Source organism: Petromyzon marinus, chromosome 1, assembly GCF_048934315.1.
Source record: "Petromyzon marinus isolate PM22_M1 ecotype Great Lakes invasive population chromosome 1, UKy_Petmar_22M1.pri1.0, whole genome shotgun sequence".
Taxonomy (NCBI): domain Eukaryota; kingdom Metazoa; phylum Chordata; class Hyperoartia; order Petromyzontiformes; family Petromyzontidae; genus Petromyzon; species Petromyzon marinus.
In genome coordinates this window covers 24,754,329-24,778,693 of record NC_133667.1, presented here as the reverse complement: position 1 = coordinate 24,778,693, position 24,365 = coordinate 24,754,329, and the positions used below count along the sequence as shown (strand labels likewise).

Below are 24,365 nucleotides of genomic sequence, written 5' to 3'. Positions count from 1 at the left end.
TAAAGTACTACACTACCGTTGCCCAAAAACTCACACTCCTACACACACAAACACTCCTTCACACACAAACACTCCTAGACACACACTCTTAGACACAGAAACACTCCTACACACAAACACTCCTAGACACACAAACAATCCTACACACAAACACTCCTAGACACAAACACTCCTAGACACACAAACACTCCTAGACACAAACACTCCCTCACATAAACACTCCTAGACACACAAACACTCCTAGACACACAAACACTCCTAGACACAAACACGCCTACACACACAGACACTCCTAGACAAACACTCCTACACACAAACACTCCTAGACACAAACACTCCTAGACACACAAACACTCCTACACACAAACACTCCTACACACACAAACACTCCTACACACACAAACACTCCTGGACACAAACACTCCTACACACAAACACTCCTAGACACAAACACCCCTACACACAAACACTCCTAGACACACAAACACTCCTAGACACATAAACACTCCTAGACACAAACACTCCTACACACACAAACACTCCTACACACACAAACACTCCTAGACACAAACACTCCTACACGCAAACTCCTAGACACACAAACACTCCTAGACACACAAACACTCCTCGACACACAAACACTCCTAGACACACAAACACACCTAGACACAAACACTCCTAGACACAAACACTCCTACACACAAACACTCCTAGACACAAATACTTCTACACACACAAACACTCCTACACACAAACACTCCTAGACACAAACACTCCTAGACACAAACACTCCTACACACAAACACTCCTAGACACAAACACTCCTAGACACACACAAACACTTCTACACACAAACACTCCTAGACACACACTCCTACACACAGACACTCCTAGACACACAAACACTCCTAGACACACAAACACTCCTACACACACACAAACACTCCTACACACAAACACTCCTAGACACACAAACACTCATACACACAAACACTCCTAGACACACAAACACTCCTAGACACAACACTCCTAGACACAAACACTCCTACACACACAAACACTCCTAGACACAAACACGCCTACACACAAACACTCCTAGACACACAAACACTCCTAGACACACAAACACTCCTACACACAAACACTCCTACACACAAACACTCCTACACACACAAACACTCCTAGACACAAACACCCCTACACACAAACACTCCTAGACACAAACACTCCTACACACAAACACTCCTAGACACACAAACACGCCTACACACAAACACTCCTAGACACACAAACACTCCTAGACACACAAACACTCCTACACACAAACACTCCTACACACAAACACTCCTACACACACAAACACTCCTAGACACAAACACCCCTACACACAAACACTCCTAGACACAAACACTCCTACACACAAACACTCCTAGACACACAAACACGCCTACACACAAACACTCCTAGACACACAAACACTCCTAGACACACAAACACTCCTAGACACACAAACACTCCTAGACACACAAACACTCCTAGACACAAACACTCCTACACACACAAACATTCCTAGACACAAACACTCCTACACACAACCACTCCTAGACACACAAACACTCCTAGACACACAAACACTCCTACACACAAACACTCCTACACACACAAACACTCCTACACACAAACTCCTAGACACACAAACACTCATAGACACAAACACTCCTACACACAAACACTCCTAGACACACAACACTCCTAGACACTACAAACACTCCTACACACAAACACTCCTACACACACAAACACTCCTAGACACAAACACTCCTAGACACACAAACACTCCTATACACACAAACACTCCTACACACAAACACTCCTACACACAAACACTCATACACACAAACACTCCTACACACAAACACTCATACACACAAACACTCCTAGACACAACTACTTCTACACACAACATTCCTAGACACAAACACTCCTACACACAAACACTCCTAGACACACAAACACTCCTAGAACACAAACACTCCTAGACACAAACACTCCTAGACACACAAACACTCCTAGGCACACAACCACTCCTAGAACACAAACACTCCTAGACACAAACACTCCTAGACACACAAACACTCCTACACACACAAACACTCCTAGACACACAAACACTTCTACACAAAACACTTCTAGACACAAAACACTCCTAGACACAAACACTCCTACACACAAACACTCCTAGACACACAAACACTCCTACACACACAAACACTCCTACACACAAACACTCCTAGACACACAAACACTCCTAGACACAAACACTCCTACACACAAACACTCCTAGAACACAAACACTCCTAGACACACAAACACGCCTACACACAAACACTCCTAGACACACAAACACTCCTAGAACACAAACACTCCTAGACACACAAACACTCCTACACACACAAACACTCATAGACACACAAACACTCCTACACACAGACACTCCTAGACACACACAAACTTCTACACAAAACACTCCTACACACAAACACTCCTACACACACAAACACTCCTACACACAACACTCCTAGACACACAAACACTCCTACACACAAACACTCCTAGACACACAAACACTCCTAGAACGCAAACACTCCTAGACACAAACACTCCTAGACACACAAACACTCCTAGGCACACAACCACTCCTAGAACACAAACACTCCTAGACACAAACACTCCTAGACACACAAACACTCCTACACACACAAACACTCCTAGACACACAAACACTTCTACACAAAACACTTCTAGACACAAACACTCCTACACACAAACACTCCTAGACACACAAACACTCCTACACACACAAACACTCCTACACACAAACACTCCTAGACACACAAACACTCCTAGACACAAACACTCCTACACACAAACACTCCTAGAACACAAACACTCCTAGACACACAAACACTCCTAGACACACAAACACTCCTACACACACAAACACTCATAGACACACAAACACTCCTACACACAGACACTCCTAGACACACACAAACTTCTACACAAAACACTCCTAGACACAAACACTCCTACACACAAACACTCCTACACACAAACACTCCTAGACACACAAACACTCCTACACACACAAACACTCCTACACACAAACACTCCTAGACACAAACACTCCTACACACAAACACTCCTACACACACAAACACTCCTAGACACAAACACTCCTACACACAAACACTCCTAGACACACAAACACTCCTAGACACACAAACACTCCTACACACAAACACTCCTACACACAAACACTCCTACACACACACACACACACACTCCTAGACACACAAACACTCCTACACAAAAACACTCCTAGACACACAAACACTCCTAGAACACAAACACTCCTAGACACAAACACTCCTAGACACACAAACACTCCTAGACACACACTCCTAGAACACAAACACTCCTAGACACACAAACACTCCTAGACACACAAACACTCCTACACACAAACACTCCTAGACACACAAACACTCCTACACACACAAACACTCCTAGACACACAAACACTTCTACACAAAACACTCCTGGACACAAACACTCCTACACACAAACACTCCTACACACAAACACTCCTAGACACAAACACTCCTACACACAAACACTCCTACACACACACACACTCCTAGACACAAACACTCCTACACACAAACACTCCTACACACAAACACTCCTACACACACAAACACTCCTAGACACACAAACACGCCTACACACAAACACTCCTAGACACACAAACATTCCTAGAACACAAACACTCCTACACACAAACACTCCTAGACACACAAACACTCCTAGAACACAAACACTCCTAGACACAAACACTCCTAGACACACAAACACTCCTAGACACAAACACTCCTAGACACACAAACACTCCTAGACACACAAACACTCCTACACACAAACACTCCTACACACAAACACTCCTACACACACACACACACACACTCCTAGACACACAAACACTCCTACACAAAAACACTCCTAGACACACAAACACTCCTAGAACACAAACACTCCTAGACACAAACACTCCTAGACACACAAACACTCCTAGACACACACTCCTAGAACACAAACACTCCTAGACACACAAACACTCCTAGACACACAAACACTCCTACACACAAACACTCCTAGACACACAAACACTCCTACACACACAAACACTCCTAGACACACAAACACTTCTACACAAAACACTCCTGGACACAAACACTCCTACACACAAACACTCCTACACACAAACACTCCTAGACACAAACACTCCTACACACAAACACTCCTACACACACACACACTCCTAGACACAAACACTCCTACACACAAACACTCCTACACACAAACACTCCTACACACACAAACACTCCTAGACACACAAACACGCCTACACACAAACACTCCTAGACACACAAACATTCCTAGAACACAAACACTCCTACACACAAACACTCCTAGACACACAAACACTCCTAGAACACAAACACTCCTACACACAAACACTCCTAGACACACAAACACTCCTAGACACAAACACTCCTAGACACACAAACACTCCTACACACAAACACTCCTAGACACACAACCACTCCTAGAACACAAACACTCCTAGACACACAAACACTCCTAGAACACAAACACTCCTAGACACAAACACTCCTAGAACACAAACACTCCTACACACAAACACTCCTAGACACAAACACTCCTAGACACACAAATACTCCTAGACATACAAACTGACACGAAGGCAAATATCCGACGTATAGTCACAGACTCCCACACACCTGCTCACACACACACACACTCCCACACACACACACTCGCACACTCCCACTCACACACTCCCACACACATACAACAACAACCACCATTCAAACACTCCTAGACACACAAACACTCCTACACACAAACACTCCTAGACACACAAACACTTCTACACAAAACACTCCTAGACACAAACACTCCTACACACAAACACTCCTAGACACAAACACTCCTACACACAAACACTCCTAGACACAAACACTCCTAGACACACACAAACACTTCTACACACAAACACTCCTAGACACACACACTCCTACACACAGACACTCCTACACACACAAACACTCCTAGACACACAAACACGCCTACACACAAACACTCCTAGACACACAAACACTCCTAGAACACAAACACTCCTACACACAAACACTCCTAGACACAAACACTCCTAGAACACAAACACTCCTAGACACAAACACTCCTAGAACACAAACACTCCTACACACAAACACTCCTAGACACACAAACACTCCTAGACACAAACACTCCTAGACACACAAACACTCCTACACACAAACACTCCTAGACACACAAACACTCCTAGAACACAAACACTCCTAGACACACAAACACTCCTAGAACACAAACACTCCTAGACACAAACACTCCTAGAACACAAACACTCCTACACACAAACACTCCTAGACACAAACACTCCTAGACACACAAATACTCCTAGACATACAAACTGACACGAAGGCAAAGATCCGACGTATAGTCACAGACTCCCACACACCTGCTCACACACACACACTCCCACACACTCGCACACTCCCACTCACACACTCCCACACACATACAACAACAACCACCATTCACCACTAATTGGCGGTGACGTCACCACGACGCTTGTGCCAGGCCGTGTGCACCCTGAGGCCACGTGAAGTGTCGAACGCCCGCTGGCAGGAGGTCACGGGGCAGACCCAGGTGCCACGGGTCGACTGAGACGACTGGCTGATGCACCACCTGTGCCCCCTACTGTGCCAACCTGCTGTGCTTTAGCCACCCGGCGCTCCGCTCGTTGTTCTGAGCGTCGCTCCTCCGCCCTCCGTTGTTGTTGGAGGGCGACTGCCTCCAACTGCCCAGTAGCGTCCTTCACGAGCCTCCTCCACAGAGGCCGATCTTGATACTGCTGGTACCAGTCATCGGCAAATCCACTCAGCTCCACATCCTCCTGTACCACATCACTCCATCTCTTCTCTAGCCCGTGCCTCCTGTACCACATCACTCCATCTCTTCTCTAGCCCGTGCCTCCTGTACCACGTCACTCCATCTCTTCTCTAGCCCGTGCCGCGCCCGCTTAGCCCCCTCGATCCGGCCAAACAAAAGCTGTTTCGGTATGCGGCGGCTGGGCATGCGGGCTACATGACCCAGCCATCGCAGCCTTGCCCGCCGGAGGAGCTCACCGATGGGACCTTGCCCAGATCTTTCGAGGATTTGTGAGCTCCTCACACAATTATATATACACACACACACTCCCACACATACACACTCCCACACACACACATACACACTCCCACACACACACACTCACCTGCTCTCACACTGTTACCTGTGCACAAACAACGCGCCCGTTGCCATGGCGAGCGGGCGTTGAGTGTTGGACGCGGAATCGAGGAGACTTGGGGCCAGATTCTGTGAGTGCATCATTATTATTACGACTACTACACTCCTACATCTAATATACAAACGTACACTCTTAACACGTACACACTCTTGACTCATATACATTGTGTAGTGTTCATTCAGATATACAGAACGGTACTCAGACGAATGCTGTACAGGTCACACTCATACACGTACTGTACGTACTATGCGTACTGGTGTACTGTACTCGTATATACACACCGCCTCGTACCGTACACAGACTCATACACACCGAGTCATACACACCGACTCATACACACCGACTCATACACACCAACTCATACACACCGACTCATACACACCAAGTCATACACACCGACTCATACACACCGAGTCATACACACCGACTTGTACCGTACACCAACTCATACACACCGACTCGTACCGTACAGCGACTCATACACACTGACTCATACACACCGACTCATACACACCGACTCGTACCGTACAGCGACTCATACACACCAACTCAAACACACCAACTCGTACACACCGACTCGTACCGTACAGCGACTCATACACACCAACTCAAACACACCAACTCGTACACACCGACTCGTACCGTACAGCGACTCATACACACCGACTCATACACACCGACTCATGCATACCGACTCATACACACCGACTCATACACACCGAGTCATACACACCAACTCATACACACCGACTCATACACACCGACTCGTACCGTACACCAACTCATACATACCGACTCATACACACCAACTCATACACACCAACTCGTACACACCGACTCGTACCGTACAGCGACTCATACACACCGACTCATACACACCAACTCGTACACACCGCCTCGTACCGTACAGCGACTCATACACACCGACTCATACACACCAACTCATACACACCGACTCATACACACCAACTCGTACACACCGCCTCGTACCGTACACCAACTCATACATACCGACTCATACACACCGACTCATGCACACCGACTCATGCACACCGACTCATACACACCGACTCGTACGAAAAAAATATTAGTATAATTTTTTTGCTTATGATGCTGATAATAATGAAGTTTCGTGGTGCTGATGCTGTTAATGATGACGAAGTTTCGTGGTGCTGATGATGTTAATGATGATGTTAATGATGATGATGATGTATGCAGGCCCTGTGTGTTGGAGATGGCGTGGCGCTGTGAGAGATGTGGGATGGGATTCCGCTCCCAGCAGCTGAAGAACAAACACAGGGATAGGTTCTGCATTGGAGACGTGCACGGGGAGAGGAGCAACACTCCCTCTCACCTGGTGAGATAGCCAAGAGAGAGAGAGAGGAGGGATTAGAAGAGAGAGTAGAAACACTCCTGCTCACCTGGTGAGATAGCCAAGAAAGAGAGAGAGAGGATAGATAAAAGAGAGTGGAGTAACACTCCCTCTCACCTGGTGAGAGAGAGGATTTTGCTTCTAGGCAAAATCATCGTCAATTTTAATGTCGACCATCGCTTCTACGCAGATGACGCCCACATCTGCATCGTCATCGACTCCGTGAATTCAATCTCGCTACCGCTCTCACGCATCCTGCCCTGATGCAGCCTTAGATTGTTCTAACTTCCTACAGATACGTTTTGCTAAAGTTGAAGTACTCCTTTTTGGGAAAAATACCAGTTTGAGTCTGGCACCTCCTGAACTCTGACACCACACTGGCACAGTACGAAATCTGGGAGATGTCATGAATCGTGACGTCTCGTTTTCTTGCCACACATCTCAAAATGTCCAGGATCTCACACCTCCATCTGGGTCGCATCTCCCACGTCCGCCGATTCCTCACTCCAGTTACTGATGAGAACTTCATCTATGCCTTGATAACATCTCAACTCGACTACTGCGACTGCTCTGTGATCTTCCCGAGTCCCTCCAAACTCAAGATGATCCACCTGCCACTGCCTGACTCCTCAATCGCACCCGTTAACGAGACCACATCACCCCAATACTTCCATCCCTCTTAATCCAGTCCCGTTTCAATGTCAACAATGCACTCACTATCTTCAAGATCATCCATAGACTCACCCCAGCATACCCGCTGATTTCATCCTACTCTCCAATCGCTATCTACGCCAGTAACCAAAGCATCCTGTCAACCCCCAGTCAACCTTCACTCAGTGGGAGGTCGTGTCATTCTCATCTGCTGCCCAAATTGTCTGGATTTTCCTGTTCCCAACCATCCATGCTGTTGGCTTCTTGCTCCTGTTCAAGTTCAGTCTCAAGACTTATTTTTCTCTCTCTCTGCTTTTTGACTGATGGCCTTTTTCTCTATATAAATAAATACGTCTCCTTTCCCCGGGATGCCCATGTTCCGCTGTTCTGTACAGCAATCTTAAGATGCGGTCGAATGTGTAAGTGATTTATTTAAATCCACGTCATGTTCCTCGTGTGGGTCGCGTCTTGCTCTGTGTAACAGGCGTCGCAGCTGATGTCGTTTAAGAAACGTCGCGAGGAGATGAGGACGCGGCGAGATATGGAGGAGAAGCTTCTCCTGGAGAGAGAGAGAGGCATCCTGAGACGGGAGGGCAGTGGGGACGATGATGGAGACGAACAAGCCCTTGGCCACCTCGCGCAAGAGGTGCTGTCCCCTGCCCCCCTCGCCTAGTCTGCAGTAAACCGGTTCAATCTCCCTCCACCACCCGGCAATATCCCAAGCTTTGTAACGACTCGGGAAGGGAAGGGATGCCGGGATGGAAGTCCACATGACATACAAAGCGGGCACGCCCCAAAATGAGCACCAGGTAGAAAAGGAGCGCCGGGCAGGAAGGGGAGGAGGCGGAGAAGGAATGACTAGGCCAAGATGTCAGGGATGACAGTGATGATGAGAGGAGGGAGGAGGGGGAGAAGAGATAAGGAGCGAGCAGCAGTGAGCCTCACGGAGCAGCGTGTGTTTTCACAGAGGGCGTCGGGTAGAGGGTGAGGCATTCAGAGTGGGGGTGGCCACACAGAAGTCAAGTGATTTATGGGAGGCTTGAGCTGATTGAGATGTATTGTATACCAGCCTGTGAGTTAGTCTCATTTGCTCAAATTAATTTTGATAGTGACTTCAAACAAGAGGACCACAATGCACTTCTTGAAGAAATGCTGACTGATTTTGAATAATACACAAAGCCTGAGTGCCTTTTTAACCATTTATTTGTGAGCTGCTTGAAACTTATATCAGTTTAGTCTCAAAATAGTCTGGAGCAGCCATTCCAAATCTTTCTGGACTCGCCATCCGCTGTCAACCATCACCTTGTTTTGCGGACCACCATGCACCAATCAACTAAAAATGCTGCCAAATGTTCATTAAAAAGCAATTAAAAACTACTTTGTTGCTTTAGTAATAAACCTGAAAAAATGTGTTGCATCTGCAACAGTTTCGTTGACCACTTTCTACGGTCCTGTGGACCACCAGGGTCTACAGAGCACAGGTTGGGACCCACTGATCTGAAGTAGCTAAGCATTAACCCAGCCTAGACCAGATTATACCCAGCCTGATCTAGGCTGGTTTAACTTCAGCCCAATTTAATCTAGTGCTGATGCAGTACAGAGTTTCGTCGTGGCGTCTCTAGCTGTGCGTTGATTTGTTAAGACTAAACTAAAAATATTTTTATTTTACCAGGTAAGGCCCACTAGCTATATAGCCCTTTTTCAGATGTGACCTGGCCGCAATGATAGCTCAACTAAGTGGCTTATCGTGTGCACATTTATAGCAGCCAAATACTCGAAATGCATGTTTCTAAATGTGGAGGGAAAAACCGGAGGACCCGGATAAAAATCCACACGACCACGAGTAGAACACGCAAAGTCCACATATACAGGCGTTAGGGTCGTGATCAAACCCTGGACCTCCTGTATACCAGGCGATGTAGTTAACATCTTGCCACTGCGGTGATTAACTGGCCGTTAAAGGTTGTTCTCTGAGATGTCGCTGCACGCTCTCCCCTGTAGTTTCACAAACTGCGTGCGTCCATTGAGGCGAACATTGCCACCAACCGCTCCTGGAGAGGCAATGAAGAAGTGAGTACTCAAGTTGGCCCAGTCGGAGACACTGAGCCACACGACTTTTATTGGACCTGCCAACTTTACGCAGCTTTTTTCCAAAATTCTGATCCTAACCCTAAACCTTAATCGAACACTAAGTTTAACCCAAGCCCTGACCCCAACACTAACTCTATGCCAAACATGAACACTAACCATATGCTTAACAATTATTTTTAACCCAACCCCTTATGTTAACATTAACCATAATCCTAAGACGTAACTCTGACTCCAAATCAAACGCTTTGCCTTACCCTAACTCCACATCTAACGCTCTGCCTGACATTATTTAATAACCCTAACCCAAACTCTAACCCTGACCATGACTCTAACCCTGACTCTAACCCTAACCCAGACCTTGATTCAAACCATGACCCTGACTCTAACTCTGACCCTGACAGTAACACTGACTCTAAACATGATGCTGACTCTCACCCCAACGCTAATCCTGACCATGACTTTAACACTGACTCTAACTCTAACCCCTTACGCTGACTCTAACCCTAACACTGACTCTGTGGTGGCAGGACATCAATACCAAAAATATGCAGCTGAGGGCTTTGGCAGAGGCTCATGGGAGGCAGCTCGCCGAAATCCAGGCCCGGAATTCCGAGCTGGAGCATCAGAGAGAAGGTGAGAAGTGATCACTGAGGCCACGTTCTAGCTCGGCGTCTCTAACATGGTCATTGTGAGCCAAAATAATAAACCAAGTTCTCGAGTGTAGCGAGTCGATGGCCTCGGCTTGATCACTGATGACTGCACAAAATACCATCACATAAAACTAGGTTCTGCACTTGATTTTGCAAAAGTTTAGCTCTGATAATTAGACACACTGGTTTGATTGTCATGTGGCGGACATTGCTGTCAGTGGCAGAGTGAGTGGGAAAATTCTTCCTGCTACTGCCTGGACCAAAATTCACTTGAAGGGATTTTGTCGATAGCTCTGTGGTATCTCCTTTTCTAACACCTTGGGTTGCATCCCTCTGTGAGTGATCTCAATTGGGGTTCTTCGTCTCATGGCATGACGCTCGTAGCATAATCTCAATCAAAAGGACAAAATATATATTTTCGTTTTTACACATCACACATAAGGAGGCCACCGATTTAGAGACGCTCGTGATCATGTTTGCAAGTTTTTTTTAATCGGTGATTTATGCGCAGACATACGCAGGAAAATGGAGGAGCTGACGTCACGAAAACAAGGCGGAGGTGGAGGAGGAGAGGGTGTGGCAGAAGATAACTCCGTGTCGAGACTCATCCGGGAACTGCGCGAGCAGGAGCAGCGTAACCAGGCCTCGCTGGGCCTCCTCACTCAACAGCTGCAGCAGCTGCAAGGCAAAGCCTCGTGAGTTGGACCTCGGTGACCTGTGACCCCACTGATTACCCTGCATCCTGGTCCTGGTTTCCAAGCATCGGGGCTGGGTGTGTTTTTCTCTTAGGGAGTTTGTAATATTCTTTGGGTCTTTCGGTAAAGTCACGTAGATAGGTTCAGTCACGAAAGCTTTAAGGCGGAGTTCGTAATGTTTATGTCAGATTCATAATGGCCTTGTCAGGTTCATATCGTTATGTCAGGTCCATAATGGCCGTGCGAGATTCATAATGGCCATCTCAGATTAATAATGGCCGGGTCACGTTCATTGTGGTTGTGTCAGCTGTATAATGTTTGTGTTAGGTTCAGTATCACTGATCACTGCAGTTCTGGGTTTGATCCCTGTATATGGGATATTAAATTATGTCTGTGTGTGTTTGTGAGTGAATGTACATGTCTGTGCATGTCCTTGTGTGCATGCACGTATGTGTTACACATGTAATGATGGACACTGCACCATGAGCTCTATTGCTTGAGTTTAATTTCCATTCATGCCTAACTTGAGTGCCATTTATGATTAGAACTTGTCCTGAGCCTCCCCTAGGTCGACTCAGCCTTAAATACGAACCTTTTGAGATGTGTAAACAACAGCAGCAGGAGAAAAAAAGGTGGCCGGATGTGGTTCTGACCACACCACCCCTGAGTGTACCATGTTAAACTTAATAGGTGCTCTATCACGGCACTTGCCGATAGTCTATGGTATATTAATCAACAGGGCATCTTTGTATTTATGTTTGTACATATCCACGTGGACACATTTCTCTTTGCGTCTCTATTCAGGTCTAATCCTGCAGAAGGAACGACTGAACCTCAGTCCAATCAAAACATGGCCCCGTTTATTCCTTACCTAGGAGGCGGAAGCCTTTCTGCAGAGATCAGGTGAGAGACAATGTCAAGACGTCAGTTTTGTATTTGTCATTTCCTGCCTCTCTTGGATTTATAAGGTCATCTCTCTATAAGTTTAGAAAACACCTTCTAAAGTTGGTCATTATGCATTCGATGACCAATTCCGTTGATTCCACTGCACTTCGCCATTGCTTCCTTCCTTCTGCTAGATCCAATAGTTCTTGCACAGTCGGCACCCTACATCTATGGTAACGAGGCCTCATTTACGAACGACCACAACACCACTGTCATGTGAACGCGAGCTTCCTCTTCCTCCTCCCCATTTCTTTCCTCTCCTTCCTGTCTCCTCTCTCCTCCCCGATTTCTCCCCTTTCCTCTTTGCGTCTCTATTATTTACTCCATGTCTCCCCTGTCCCCACTGTGAGATCCCCTCTCCTCCCCTTGTGTCGCATGCGTCCCCGTGTGTCCCCACAGTGCTGTGCGTATGCATTACCTGCACAGCGGGGGTCGGGACCCGGTGCTCCTAGGCCACATGCAGGCTCTGCAGGCAGAGGCGGAGGCCCTGGAGAAGCCTCGGCCTGCACGGGCACCAAGGCAGGAGAAGCCTCGACATAAGGGGCACAGTGGGTGAAGCAGCATCATCATCGGCAACATCACTACAGTAATATCATCATCGTTGTCATTATAGTCAACATTATCAACAACATCCTAAGCGGCATCTACTGTATCAACATCATAATCATCATCAGTATTGTCGGTGAACATTGTCATCATCTTCATCATTATCAACATGATGCTTATCAACATCATGCATCATTATCAGCAGCAGTCGTAAATATATCATCATCAGTAACATTATTATTAGCAGAAGCATCAACTTCATCAGCAGTTGCATCATCAGCAGCAGCAACATTATAATTTTCCCAACACCATCATCATTCTCATCAATGCCGTCATCATAATTATCATCAGTAATAACGACATCAACAACATTATCATGTTTTAGCGTCATCAACGTTTAACACCATCGGTCATCAGCAGCAGCCAAGGCAGAGGCTACCGACGCTCTCCGTTTCCTAGACATGAGCGATTGCGTTCCCAACCACCGCCTGTGAGTTCAGGACAATCTGCTCCATGGTTTTCGCAGAGCGTGGAGAGGCCCTCAGACGAAGCCTGGACGCTGAACTTTTGGCCGTGGAGTTGGAGAACCAGCGCCTGGAGGATGAGATTTTCCGCCTCAAGATCCGGGGAGACAGGAAGAGACACGGAAGCGATGGTACGATGTCGCTTGAATTCACCCCCGCCGCCGACCGTATTCTTCTTGTACTGCTATCAGCTTCGCGTCGTCACGGGAGGAAGACATTCCCATTGTGAACTCTTGACAGTGGAATTAACACAATGAGTGGTGCACCCCACATTGTATCAGACAACGGGCCGTGGAAGATGACATCACAGAACCATTTTTGAATTTCCTTAAATTCCTCCTTATCCACATTAGGTGCTCCTGGACGTGTGTTCTTCTCATGGCCAATGAACGAATTTGGTTCTTAAAGCTGGAATTTGCAGTCATTGATGATTGCTTTGAGACCGTCGGCTCGTACTACACTTGAGATCCCAGTTTAATCACAGGTGGCTCAAATGCTGAATAGAACCCAGGATCTCAACGGTGCCAGTTCAGTTACTCAGGCAGACATGGTAAATCCCCCGGAGTCACGTTGACCACCTCCATCGCTTCGAAGAGACCTGGGCTCAGAATCGGTCTCAATTGAAACTCGGCTCCAGGAGGATCTGGGCTCCAGGAGATTGAGTTTTGACTCGAGGTTTGGGTTTCTCCCATCACAGATGAGCTGAGCAAGGAGCTCCAGCTGCTGCAGCGGGAGCACATGATGAAGATGGCGGAGCTGGAGGCCGAGATGGATCTGCTGAGACAGCAGATGCAGCAGTCGGGTGGAGGCGCTCGGAATCAGTCGCTGATGCAACAGCAGCAGCCGCAGCCACCGCTAACTCCACCACTTCCACATGTGAGCCTGTGTGTGTGTGCAGGTCTCAACAGAAGACAGACTCACACACACAATCACCTGAGTCTGTCTCACTGCGAGACATGTCACCTCTCCACCCACACTCGCCTGTCTCACTGTGAGGTTTAGTGAGACTCGTCACCTCTCCACCCACACTCCCCGCTGCCTGTGCCAGGATGGGATCAGAGCTCAAACTCCGACCCTCGCTCGCCATTTCCTCGACCCCGCTGAGGCCATGGGACCATCGCCATATGACCCCTCGTGAGTCTCCCACCTTTGAACCCTTGAACCCTAAAACCAAACTGAAGGTGATTGCCCATCTCTCTTGCCATATATCTCTTCCTGTTTTCTGGTTCTTCATGTTTCTCGCTTCCTGTTTCGCTCTTTCCCTCTCTGTTGTATTGTTTGCTGTTGTAACGTTCTTACCCACCCCTACTGGACATCTGTGAAAAAGTGCTTTATAGCTCATCGGCTTCCTCTAGTATAAATAAATATTCTTATATTTTGATTCTGATTGTATTGCGTCTTCTCTCTCTCCTCTCCTTTCTCTTCTTCCCCTTTCCTGTGTCTTCTTCCATCTCTCCCTTCCGGTCACCAATGACCACACAAATAAACCCATCACATTTGAATTCACTCCTACACTTTCATTTGTCTAAATTCAGCTCTGAGAATATAAAGGTAGGGGTATTGGTTTGACTCGCACTCGACAAACGTTGAACTAAATTTTGATTTAAAGCTTTCGTGACTGCAGTGATTCATATTCTTGGTTCTTTCGGTAAAGTCACGTTGAAGGGAAACAATAAAATAACAATATATATAAAACGTTGAACTGTAGCAGGGCGGGTGGGAAAGTGCTGCCCCCTCGCGTGTGAATTAAAGGTCACTTCAAGGGCTCTGTGATGTCCAGTTCCACGGACCGTTCTCTAACACAGGGTAACCAAAGCGAAACCAAGCAAAATGTGACCCTGAACATTGGTATTTTGTTGATACAGTATATACCATTGAATGTTTCTTCGTGTTAATATGGGATCATCGTCAGAAAGCTTGGAATTTCAGGACTCCTGCCCCCCCCCCCTGGGACGTTTCTAGAACTATCTCTTGCTCTCAGAGAGTTTTTAACGGATTATTTATCTCATGACATGACACCGACAGTACAATCAAGATAAAATTGTGGAAAAATACCAAAAATATGTGAACATGGACTGTTATTACACAACTGTCTCTTATTACACAACTGTCTCTCACATCCTAACCCCCCCATGATCTCTCAGCTCTGGCTTCATCGTCTTCTACGACTTCATCTCGGGTCTGGACCCCGGCTCACGTTCGGCTCGCCTGGTGGTCGGACTCTACCACCAGGGCCAGGAGATGGGGGTGCCATCACCGCTGCCCCCCGTCGCATGCCACTTGGGCTGGCCCGGCCCCAGCGCCGGCCTCACCGCCACCCTTGCCACCAGACAACCCGTGCACAGGTGTCCCTCCGCGTCCTCTACGCCCCCTTGCTCAGTCATTCATTCATCCCTTTAGTCAGCCGTGGTCTGTCCACTGCTGGATGGGATGATGTCTATGTTAACTGTTTGAAATTCCTTCATCATTATGATATTTTAAAGTAGGTTCACGATCTAGTTCAGTGTTCTTCATTGCAAGGCCCGCGGGCCACTGGCAGCCCCTTGACACATGATCATGCTGTGAAGCCCCAATGGTTTCAAATGTGTGGGGGCCCTCACACTGATGATGTCTTATTGACGAAAGTGCCCCCCCCCCTCTGAAAGTTAATGAAGAAGATTGCTCTAGTTTATTGGTGTCAGATGAGAAGACTGTTCAAGATGTTCAAAACTGACATGAGGAGTTTGGATGCAGAATAGGTAGAGTTGTTGCCGGTGTTGGCTCCTCCTCACATGCGCGGGTTTTCTCCGGGTGCTCTGGTTTCCTCCCACATTTATAAACGCTCATTAATTGGCTGAACTCACACACAGACACCCCGTGAAAGACGCAGAAGATCCCTGGTTCTGACCTTCCACGAAGCCCATGGCTCACCATAAACCGCATCCGATGAGCACAGTTGGCTACGTATAGTGCGAAAGAGGTTCAACATAATGCATACAAACCATGGCAGATGCACAAATGGAATATTAACGCTCTAGTGTGCGACTATGTTAATCCAGAACGGACCATGCAACAGAAACGATGTGGTTGTCTGCTTGATCACCTGAATTTAAAAATTGTAGTTGTTGCTCTGCATCGACATCAGCCATATGAAAGATGAAGATTGGCGGAAAGCATATTGATACATATGTGCACCATCTCCGTGTGTTGCGGATTGTTCAGGATAATGCGTTGCAATTTTCATGAACGTTGCGACTAAAAAAAACTAAAATGCTCGTTATTATGTTGCTGCTGCTGATGAGCTGAGTCAAGACTCTACCAGGATTTGAACTCGCACCCTTCTAACTGCGAATTAAGCGCTCTAAGCGTAGCCACGCTCAGCTGGTTTTGTGTTTGACTGAAAAGGAATTGACCTGAACCGAATGAGTACTCGGATTCCCTCCAGCAGTAGCTGCTGCTGCTGCTTTAGTTGCTGTTGCTGCCTATCTCTAAGCTGCTCTTGTAGCTGCTGCTGAATGCTGGTACTGCTGATGATGCTGCTGGTACTGCTGATGTTGATATTTCTGCAGATGTTGCTGTTGCTGATATTGATACTTATGATGGTGTTGCTGATGATGCTGGCACTTCTGATGATTATGCTATTATTGCTGACAGAGCTGCCGATGTTAATGTTGTTAATTATGATGTTTCCGATAATGATGCTGCTGTTTCTGATGAGGCTGATGATGTTGGTGCGACTGATGTTCGGTGTTAGCAATGGTCCTGCTGATGCTGTGGGAGATGCCGATGATGCTGACACTGCTAATGCTGACGATGCTACTGTTGCTGGTACTGCTGATGCTGGTACTGCTGGTACTGCTGATGATGCTGCCGATGCTGCCGATGCTGCTATTGACGATGATGATTCTGCTCCTGATGCTGCTATTGCCGATGATGATTCTGCTCCTGTTGCTGCTATTGTTGATGATGATTCTGCTCCTGTTGTTGCTGTTGCCGATGGTTGACATTGGTGCTCCTGACGCTGCTGCTGCTACCACCGACGAGCGTGGTGGATGTCGAGCGGCAGCAGCAGCAGCAGTAACTCCGGCCGCGTCGTCCCCGTTCTCTCGCTTTGCCCGAGTCAGATTGGCCCCGTCCACGTACACTCAGCTGCTGCTTGAGCTGCAGGTGGCCTCGGCCGGGGGGCAGCAGCCATGGGGAGCTGGCACGGGGGGGGCCGCCGGGTCGAGGTTGGTGTCGCGGGGATGGGCGCCCGTGCACCTCTTTGACCGGCACAACCGCCTGATGAGCGGCCGCTGGAGGGTGCCGCTCCGGCTCACTCCCGTGAGGCCGGGCCTCACTCCGGGGCAGGTCAATGCCGTGCCGCAGGTGAGACACCACGTGTCGTCGTCGACGTCGTCGTGCGCGCCGCGGTGGCGAGATGTTAAATCCCTTGCCTGGTATGCAGGGTTCGATCCCGACCCTGACGCCTGCTGAATATTTGGAGTTTGCAGTGTCTCTCTTTCTCTCTCTCTCTCTCTGCCTGTGGTCGTGTGGATTCTTCTTCGGGTCCTCCAGTTTTTTCCTCCACTTTTAGAAACACCGTTTTAGGGTATTTGGTTGCTTTAAATTTCCACGTGATAAGCCACTTCGTTGAGCTATCATTTGTGGACTGGTAGCTTCTGAAAAAGAGCTACATAGCTAAGTGGGCCTTAACTGGTAAAATAAAAAGAGTTTAGTTTATAGTTTAGTTTAAGTCATCGTCGATTGTCATTGTCCATCCACTGCTGGACGAAGGCCTCTACATCCCTCTCGTGGCCTTGCGATGCCGCAGTCGGTCTGGCTCCTGCACGTGGAGTTAATGTCATCGGGGCCATTTCTGCGTTGTGCGTCGAGATGTAAACGTGCGTTTGGGGAGCGGTGGTACAGCGGTTTGCGCACAATGCTTTGAATAATTTTGACTCCTGGCTGCGGCTAACATCAGTGGAGCGTGATACTTAAACAGATATTGGACCTCTCCTAGGTTAACTCAGCCTTACATGAAAGAGTGAGTTCCTGGTGCAGTCTGCGAAGGCTACACGGGGGATCTTTTATTTTGTATGTGTGTGCGTGTGTAGCTGGGCAGGGCAGAGGTTTTCCTGAGACTCGTGAATGCGCGCGATGCTGAGCTGCAGTCTCTGGCACCGGTGGACCCCAGCAACGCTCAATCCTACCACTACCAGCCCCTGGTACTCACACATACACACACATACACAAAGTCCTACCACTACCAGCCCCTGGTACTCACACATACACACAGATACACAAAGTCCTACCACTACCAGCCCCTGGTACTCACACATACACACACATACACACAATCCTACCACTACCAGCCCCTGGTACTCACACATACACACACATACACAAAGTCCTACCACTACCAGCCCCTGGTACTCACACATACACACAGATACACAAAGTCCTACCACTACCAGCCCCTGGTACTCACACATACACACACATACACACAATCCTCACACTACCAGCCCCATGGTACACACACATACACACAGATACACAAAGTCATATCACTACCAGCTCCTGGTACACACACATACACACAGATACACACAATCCTCACACTACCAGCCCCATGGTACACACACATACACACAGATACACACAGACCTACCACTACCAGCCCCATGGTACACACACATACATACAGATACATACAATCTTCACACTACCAGCCCCATGGTACACACACATACACACAGATACACACAATCCTCACACTACCAGCCTCATGGTACACACACATACACACAGATACACACAATCCTCACACTACCAGCCTCATGGTACTCACACATACACGCAGACCTACCATTACCAGCCCCTGGTACTCACACATACACACAGATACACACAATCCTCACATTACCAGCCCCTGGTACACACACATACACGCAGATACACGCAGACCTACCATTACCAGCCCCTGGTACTCACACATACACATAGATACACACAGACCTACCACTATCAGCCCCTGGTACACACACATATACAGGGTGGGCCATAAGTTACTACGTGTTGTATTTTGTCTATAAATTTTGACAAATTAAAAAAAAAAACACAAACTCTAAATGATATAAAATTATATAATTCACCGAGCTTCTATATAATTATGTATCAATTCGCAGAACCTGCTATTTATTTTGTCTTCGAAGCCGCTAAGGTGCAAATGAGCTTCATCCGACATAAAATTTGTAATGAAAGCATCGTCTTGGTCTGCAAGGTCAATGAAAGCACGTGAGTACTCTCGGCGGTTTTGATGGTCTCTGGGCTGCAATTCTAGCACCAGCCGAATCTTACGTGGAAAAAGATGCAAGTCCTGCACCAGGATTTGCCGCAGCGACCGCCATGTGATCCCCAATTGAAGCTTCGGGGCGCTCATTGACACTCGGCCTTACTTGCTCAATAGCAGTCAGAGATCGACCGGTTCGAGGTCTGCCAACACGACGTTTTGCGTCCACCGATGTTCCTGATTCCCGAAATTGGGGAATCAACGCCCGAATACGGTGCGGAGTTGGAGCTGTTCGGGTCTTAAAATATCTGCGATAGTCCCTCTGTTGAAATAATTGAACAATTATTTCTGAAGATTTCAATTATTCTTGCACGCTGCTGCGGTGTATACCGGTTCATCATAAACTCCCAGGCTTCGACTTTATTTCTGCAAAAAAATCCAAATTAAAACATTTCACACAAAATACCGCTATTTAAAATCAGGTATTTGCTTATGGCCCACCCAGTGTACACATACCCACAGTCCTACTACTACCAGCCCCTGGTACTCACATAGATACCCAAAGATACCCACAGCCCTACTACTACCAGCCCCTGGTACTCACATAGATACCCAAAGATACCCACAGTCCTACTACTACCAGCCCCTGGTACAAAGATCCGTAACAGAATGTTGGGGACAAGTGCTGTTAGCGAGCACCTATGAAGGCTGTCACGGCAATTGAGGGGGTGGGTGGCCAGCATCACGCCCGGCCGCCTTCTTCTTCCCAGTGGCGATGTTTACACAACGCACTAGGTACAGAGGGAAAAAAGTATTTGATCCCCTGCTGATTCTGTACGTTTGCCCACTGACAAAGAAATGATCAGTCTATAATTTTAATGGTAGGTTTATTTGAACAGTGAGAGACAGAATAACAACAACAAAAAATCCAGAAAAACGCATGTCAAAAATGTTATAAATTGATTTGCATTTTAATGAGGGAAATAAGTATTTGACCCCTCTGCAAAACATGACTTAGTACTTGGTGGCAAAACCCTTGTTGGCAATCACAGAGGTCAGACGTTTCTTGTAGTTGGCCACCGTGTTTGCACACATCTCAGGAGGGATTTTGTCCCACTCCTCTTTGCAGATCTTCTCCAAGTCATTAAGGTTTCGAGGCTGACGTTTGGAAACTCGAACCTTCAGCTCCTTCCACAGATTTTCTATGGGATTAAGGTCTGGAGACTGGCTAGGCCACTCCAGGACCTTAATGTGCTTCTTCTTGAGCCACTCCTTTGTTGCCTTGGCCATTTGTTTTGGGTCATTGTCATGCTGGAATACCCATCCACGACCCATTTTCAATGCCATGGCTGAGGGAAGGAGGTTCTCACCCAAGATTTGACGGTACATGGCCCCGTCCATCGTCATTTTGATGCGGTGAAGTTGTCCTGTCCCCTTAGCAGAAAAACACCCCCAAGGCATAATGTTTCCACCTCCATGTTTGACGGTGGGGATGGTGTTCTTGGGGTCATAGGCAGCATTCCTCCTCGTCCAAACACGGCGAGTTGAGTTGATGCCAAAGAGCTCCATTTTGGTCTCATCTGACCACAACACTTTCACCCAGTTGTCCTCTGAATCATTCAGATGTTCATTGGCAAACTTCAGACGGGCATGTATATGTGCTTTCTTGAGCAGGGGGACCTTGCGGGCGCTGTAGGATTTCAGTCCTTCACGGCGTAGTGTTACCAATTGTTTTCTTGGTGACCATGGTCCCAGCTGCCTTGAGATCATTGACAAGATCCTCCCGTATAGTTCTGGGCTGATTACTCACCGTTCCCATGATCATTGCAACTCCACGAGGTGAGATCTTGCATGGAGCCCCAGACTGAGGGAGATTGACAGTTCTTTTGTTTCTTCCATTTGCGAATAATCGCACCAACTGTTGTCACCTTCTCACCAAGCTACTTGACAATGGTCTTGTAGCCCATCCCAGCCTTGTGTAGGTCTACAATCTTGTCCCTGACATTCTTTGAGAGCTCTTTGGTCTTGGTCATGGTGGAGAGTTTGGAATCTGATTACTTCTGTGGACAGGTGCCTTTTATACAGGTAACAAGCTGAGATTAGGAGCACTCCCTATAAGAGTGTGCTCCTAATCTCAGCTCGTTACCTGTATAAAAGACACCTGGGAGCCAGAAATCTTTCTGATTGAGAGGGGGTCAAATACTTATTTCCCTCATTAAAATGCCAATCAATTTATAACAATTTTGACATGCGTTTTTCTGGATTTTGTTATTGTCTCTCACTGTTCAAATAAACCTACCATTAAAATTATTGACAGATCATTTCTTTGTCAGTGAGCAAACGTACAAAATCGGCAGGGGATCAAATACTTTTTTCCCTCACTGTACTTATTTGAGGATAAGTCGACCTAGGGGAGGCCCAGGACCAGTTCAGATAATTCTCACTGGTGTGCGCCATGAGCGAGAATCGAATTTGGCTCGCCAGGTTCGTAGTGCAGGGTACTAACCGCTGCACTATCACGCCCCACTCACACATACGCACACACAGTCCTACTAGTCCATAGTACTTGCACATACACACAGTTCTACCACTACCAGTCCCTGGTACATAAAATGTGTCTACATATAAGGCGTGTCCTCAATGCTGGACAAAGTCAGGGGTACGGGACCCCATCCATGTCTCCTTAACAAAACCCCATTATTTCCATGAAGAGCAAATTTAGGATATCACAGCTCATTCTGATAATGGCATCTTCTGCTTTTTCTATTTTAAAAAGTAAGAAGTCCCTAAATAGTAATAGCACTTTACGTTAAAAGTTGTGTTAGTTTTTAAAAAATCATATGCACGAGAGTTACTTGGCCACTCACGTTCTAGAATCTAGATGAACGGGTGGAACTAATGCATGTGCACGTTACACCTTTGTTGGAAAACGCATATATATTTTAAATGTCGTCAAATGCATCGATGAAACCCTGAGAGGTTACTCACTGTAGAGGGACGTAGTCCATCGGCCAGAGGAAAAGTCTGTACCACCTAAGGTATCAAAACTTTAATGGTACCGATTTACACGGCTAATACGAGTGAATGACTTGATAAGATCACATGATTCACTGTTATTCTCCACATTTAGAAATTGGAACCGCTAAAGTGATGCCACCTCAGGTGGTACCCGCATGTGAAATATCTGCTCTGGGCTCGTGGACAAACAGCCTGGATGTATTTTCGGGTTGTACCGCACGTCGTTCAGCACAACGTTGGTATAACTCGATTGCTGAAGAAGCTCCCGGCGCGTGGAGCCAAACCTCGGACACCGTCCCAAACAACGCGCGGTGCAACCCGAAAAACAAATCGGACAGCAACGATTGGTTATCTAACAATAAAACATCGTGGCACATCACGTTTTTTTTTTCTGGACCACCCCTAAAATGACGACCCTGGTCTAGAAATTATCCCCGGTTGTTTCTGTCCTAGGAGGAGCCTGGGGTCCGCTCGGCGGCCGAGGCCCCGAAGAAGCCGTGGGGGTCCGAGGGGACTCAGCACTTCACGTTCCACCCACACCCCCTCCTGCACACAGACCCCCCTCCCCCACGCGACCTTGGGGAGCAGAGGAATCTGTCATCACTGTGAGGGCAGTGGTGGTGGAGCCGTGCTAGGGGTAGAGGCGGGGCTGTGGTAGTGGTAGAGGTGGGGCTGTGTTAGTGGTAGGGGTGGGGGCTGTGTTAGTGGTAGGAGTAGAGGTGGGGGCTGTGTTAGTGGTAGGGGTAGAGGTGGGGGCTGTGTTAGTGGTAGGGGTGGGGGCTGTGTTAGTGGTAGAGGTGGGGGCTGTGTTAGTGGTAGGGGTAGAGGTGGGGGCTGTGTTAGTGGTAGAGGTGGGGCTGTGGTAGAGGTGGGGCTGTGTTAGTGGTAGAGGTGGGGCTGTGTTAGTGGTAGAGGTGGGGCTGTGTTAGTGGTAGGGGTAGAGGTGGGGCTGTGTTAGTGGTAGAGGTGGGGGCTGTGTCAGTGGTAGAGATGGGGGCTGTGTTAGTGGTAGAGGTGGGGGCTGTGTTAGTGGTAGAGGTGGGGGCTGTGTTAGTGGTAGAGGTGGGGGCTGTGTTAGTGGTAGAGGCGGGGGCTGTGTTAGTGGTAGGGGTAGAGGTGGGGGCTGTGTTAGTGGTAAAGGTGAG

The 24,365-nt window shown here is 47.6% G+C and overlaps 1 protein-coding gene across 1 annotated transcript; it reads left to right on the top strand.

The window, feature by feature from the left end:
- Positions 1–6,074: 6,074 nt before the first annotated feature.
- Positions 6,075–23,940, top strand: LOC116938662 (coiled-coil domain-containing protein 17). The gene is made up of 15 exons (XM_032946095.2): positions 6,075–6,545; positions 7,694–7,832; positions 8,983–9,144; positions 10,500–10,568; positions 11,117–11,222; positions 11,751–11,934; positions 12,739–12,837; positions 13,279–13,427; positions 13,952–14,080; positions 14,647–14,825; positions 14,998–15,083; positions 16,094–16,294; positions 18,053–18,296; positions 19,025–19,135; positions 23,674–23,940. The coding sequence occupies exons 2-15, from the start codon at positions 7,710–7,712 to the stop codon at positions 23,827–23,829; spliced, it is 1,998 nt and encodes a 665-aa protein (XP_032801986.1). The 5' UTR covers positions 6,075–6,545; positions 7,694–7,709; the 3' UTR covers positions 23,830–23,940.
- Positions 23,941–24,365: the final 425 nt, after the last annotated feature.

Coding starts and splice junctions, on each gene's coding strand:
- LOC116938662 (XM_032946095.2), top strand. CDS start 7,710: ATGGCGTGGCGCTGTGAGAGATGTGGGATGGGATTCCGCTCCCAGCAG. Junction 15,084..16,093: donor CCATCGCCATATGACCCCTC/GTGAGTCTCCCA, acceptor ATGATCTCTCAG/CTCTGGCTTCATCGTCTTCT. Junction 16,295..18,052: donor ACCAGACAACCCGTGCACAG/GTGTCCCTCCGC, acceptor TGCCCGAGTCAG/ATTGGCCCCGTCCACGTACA.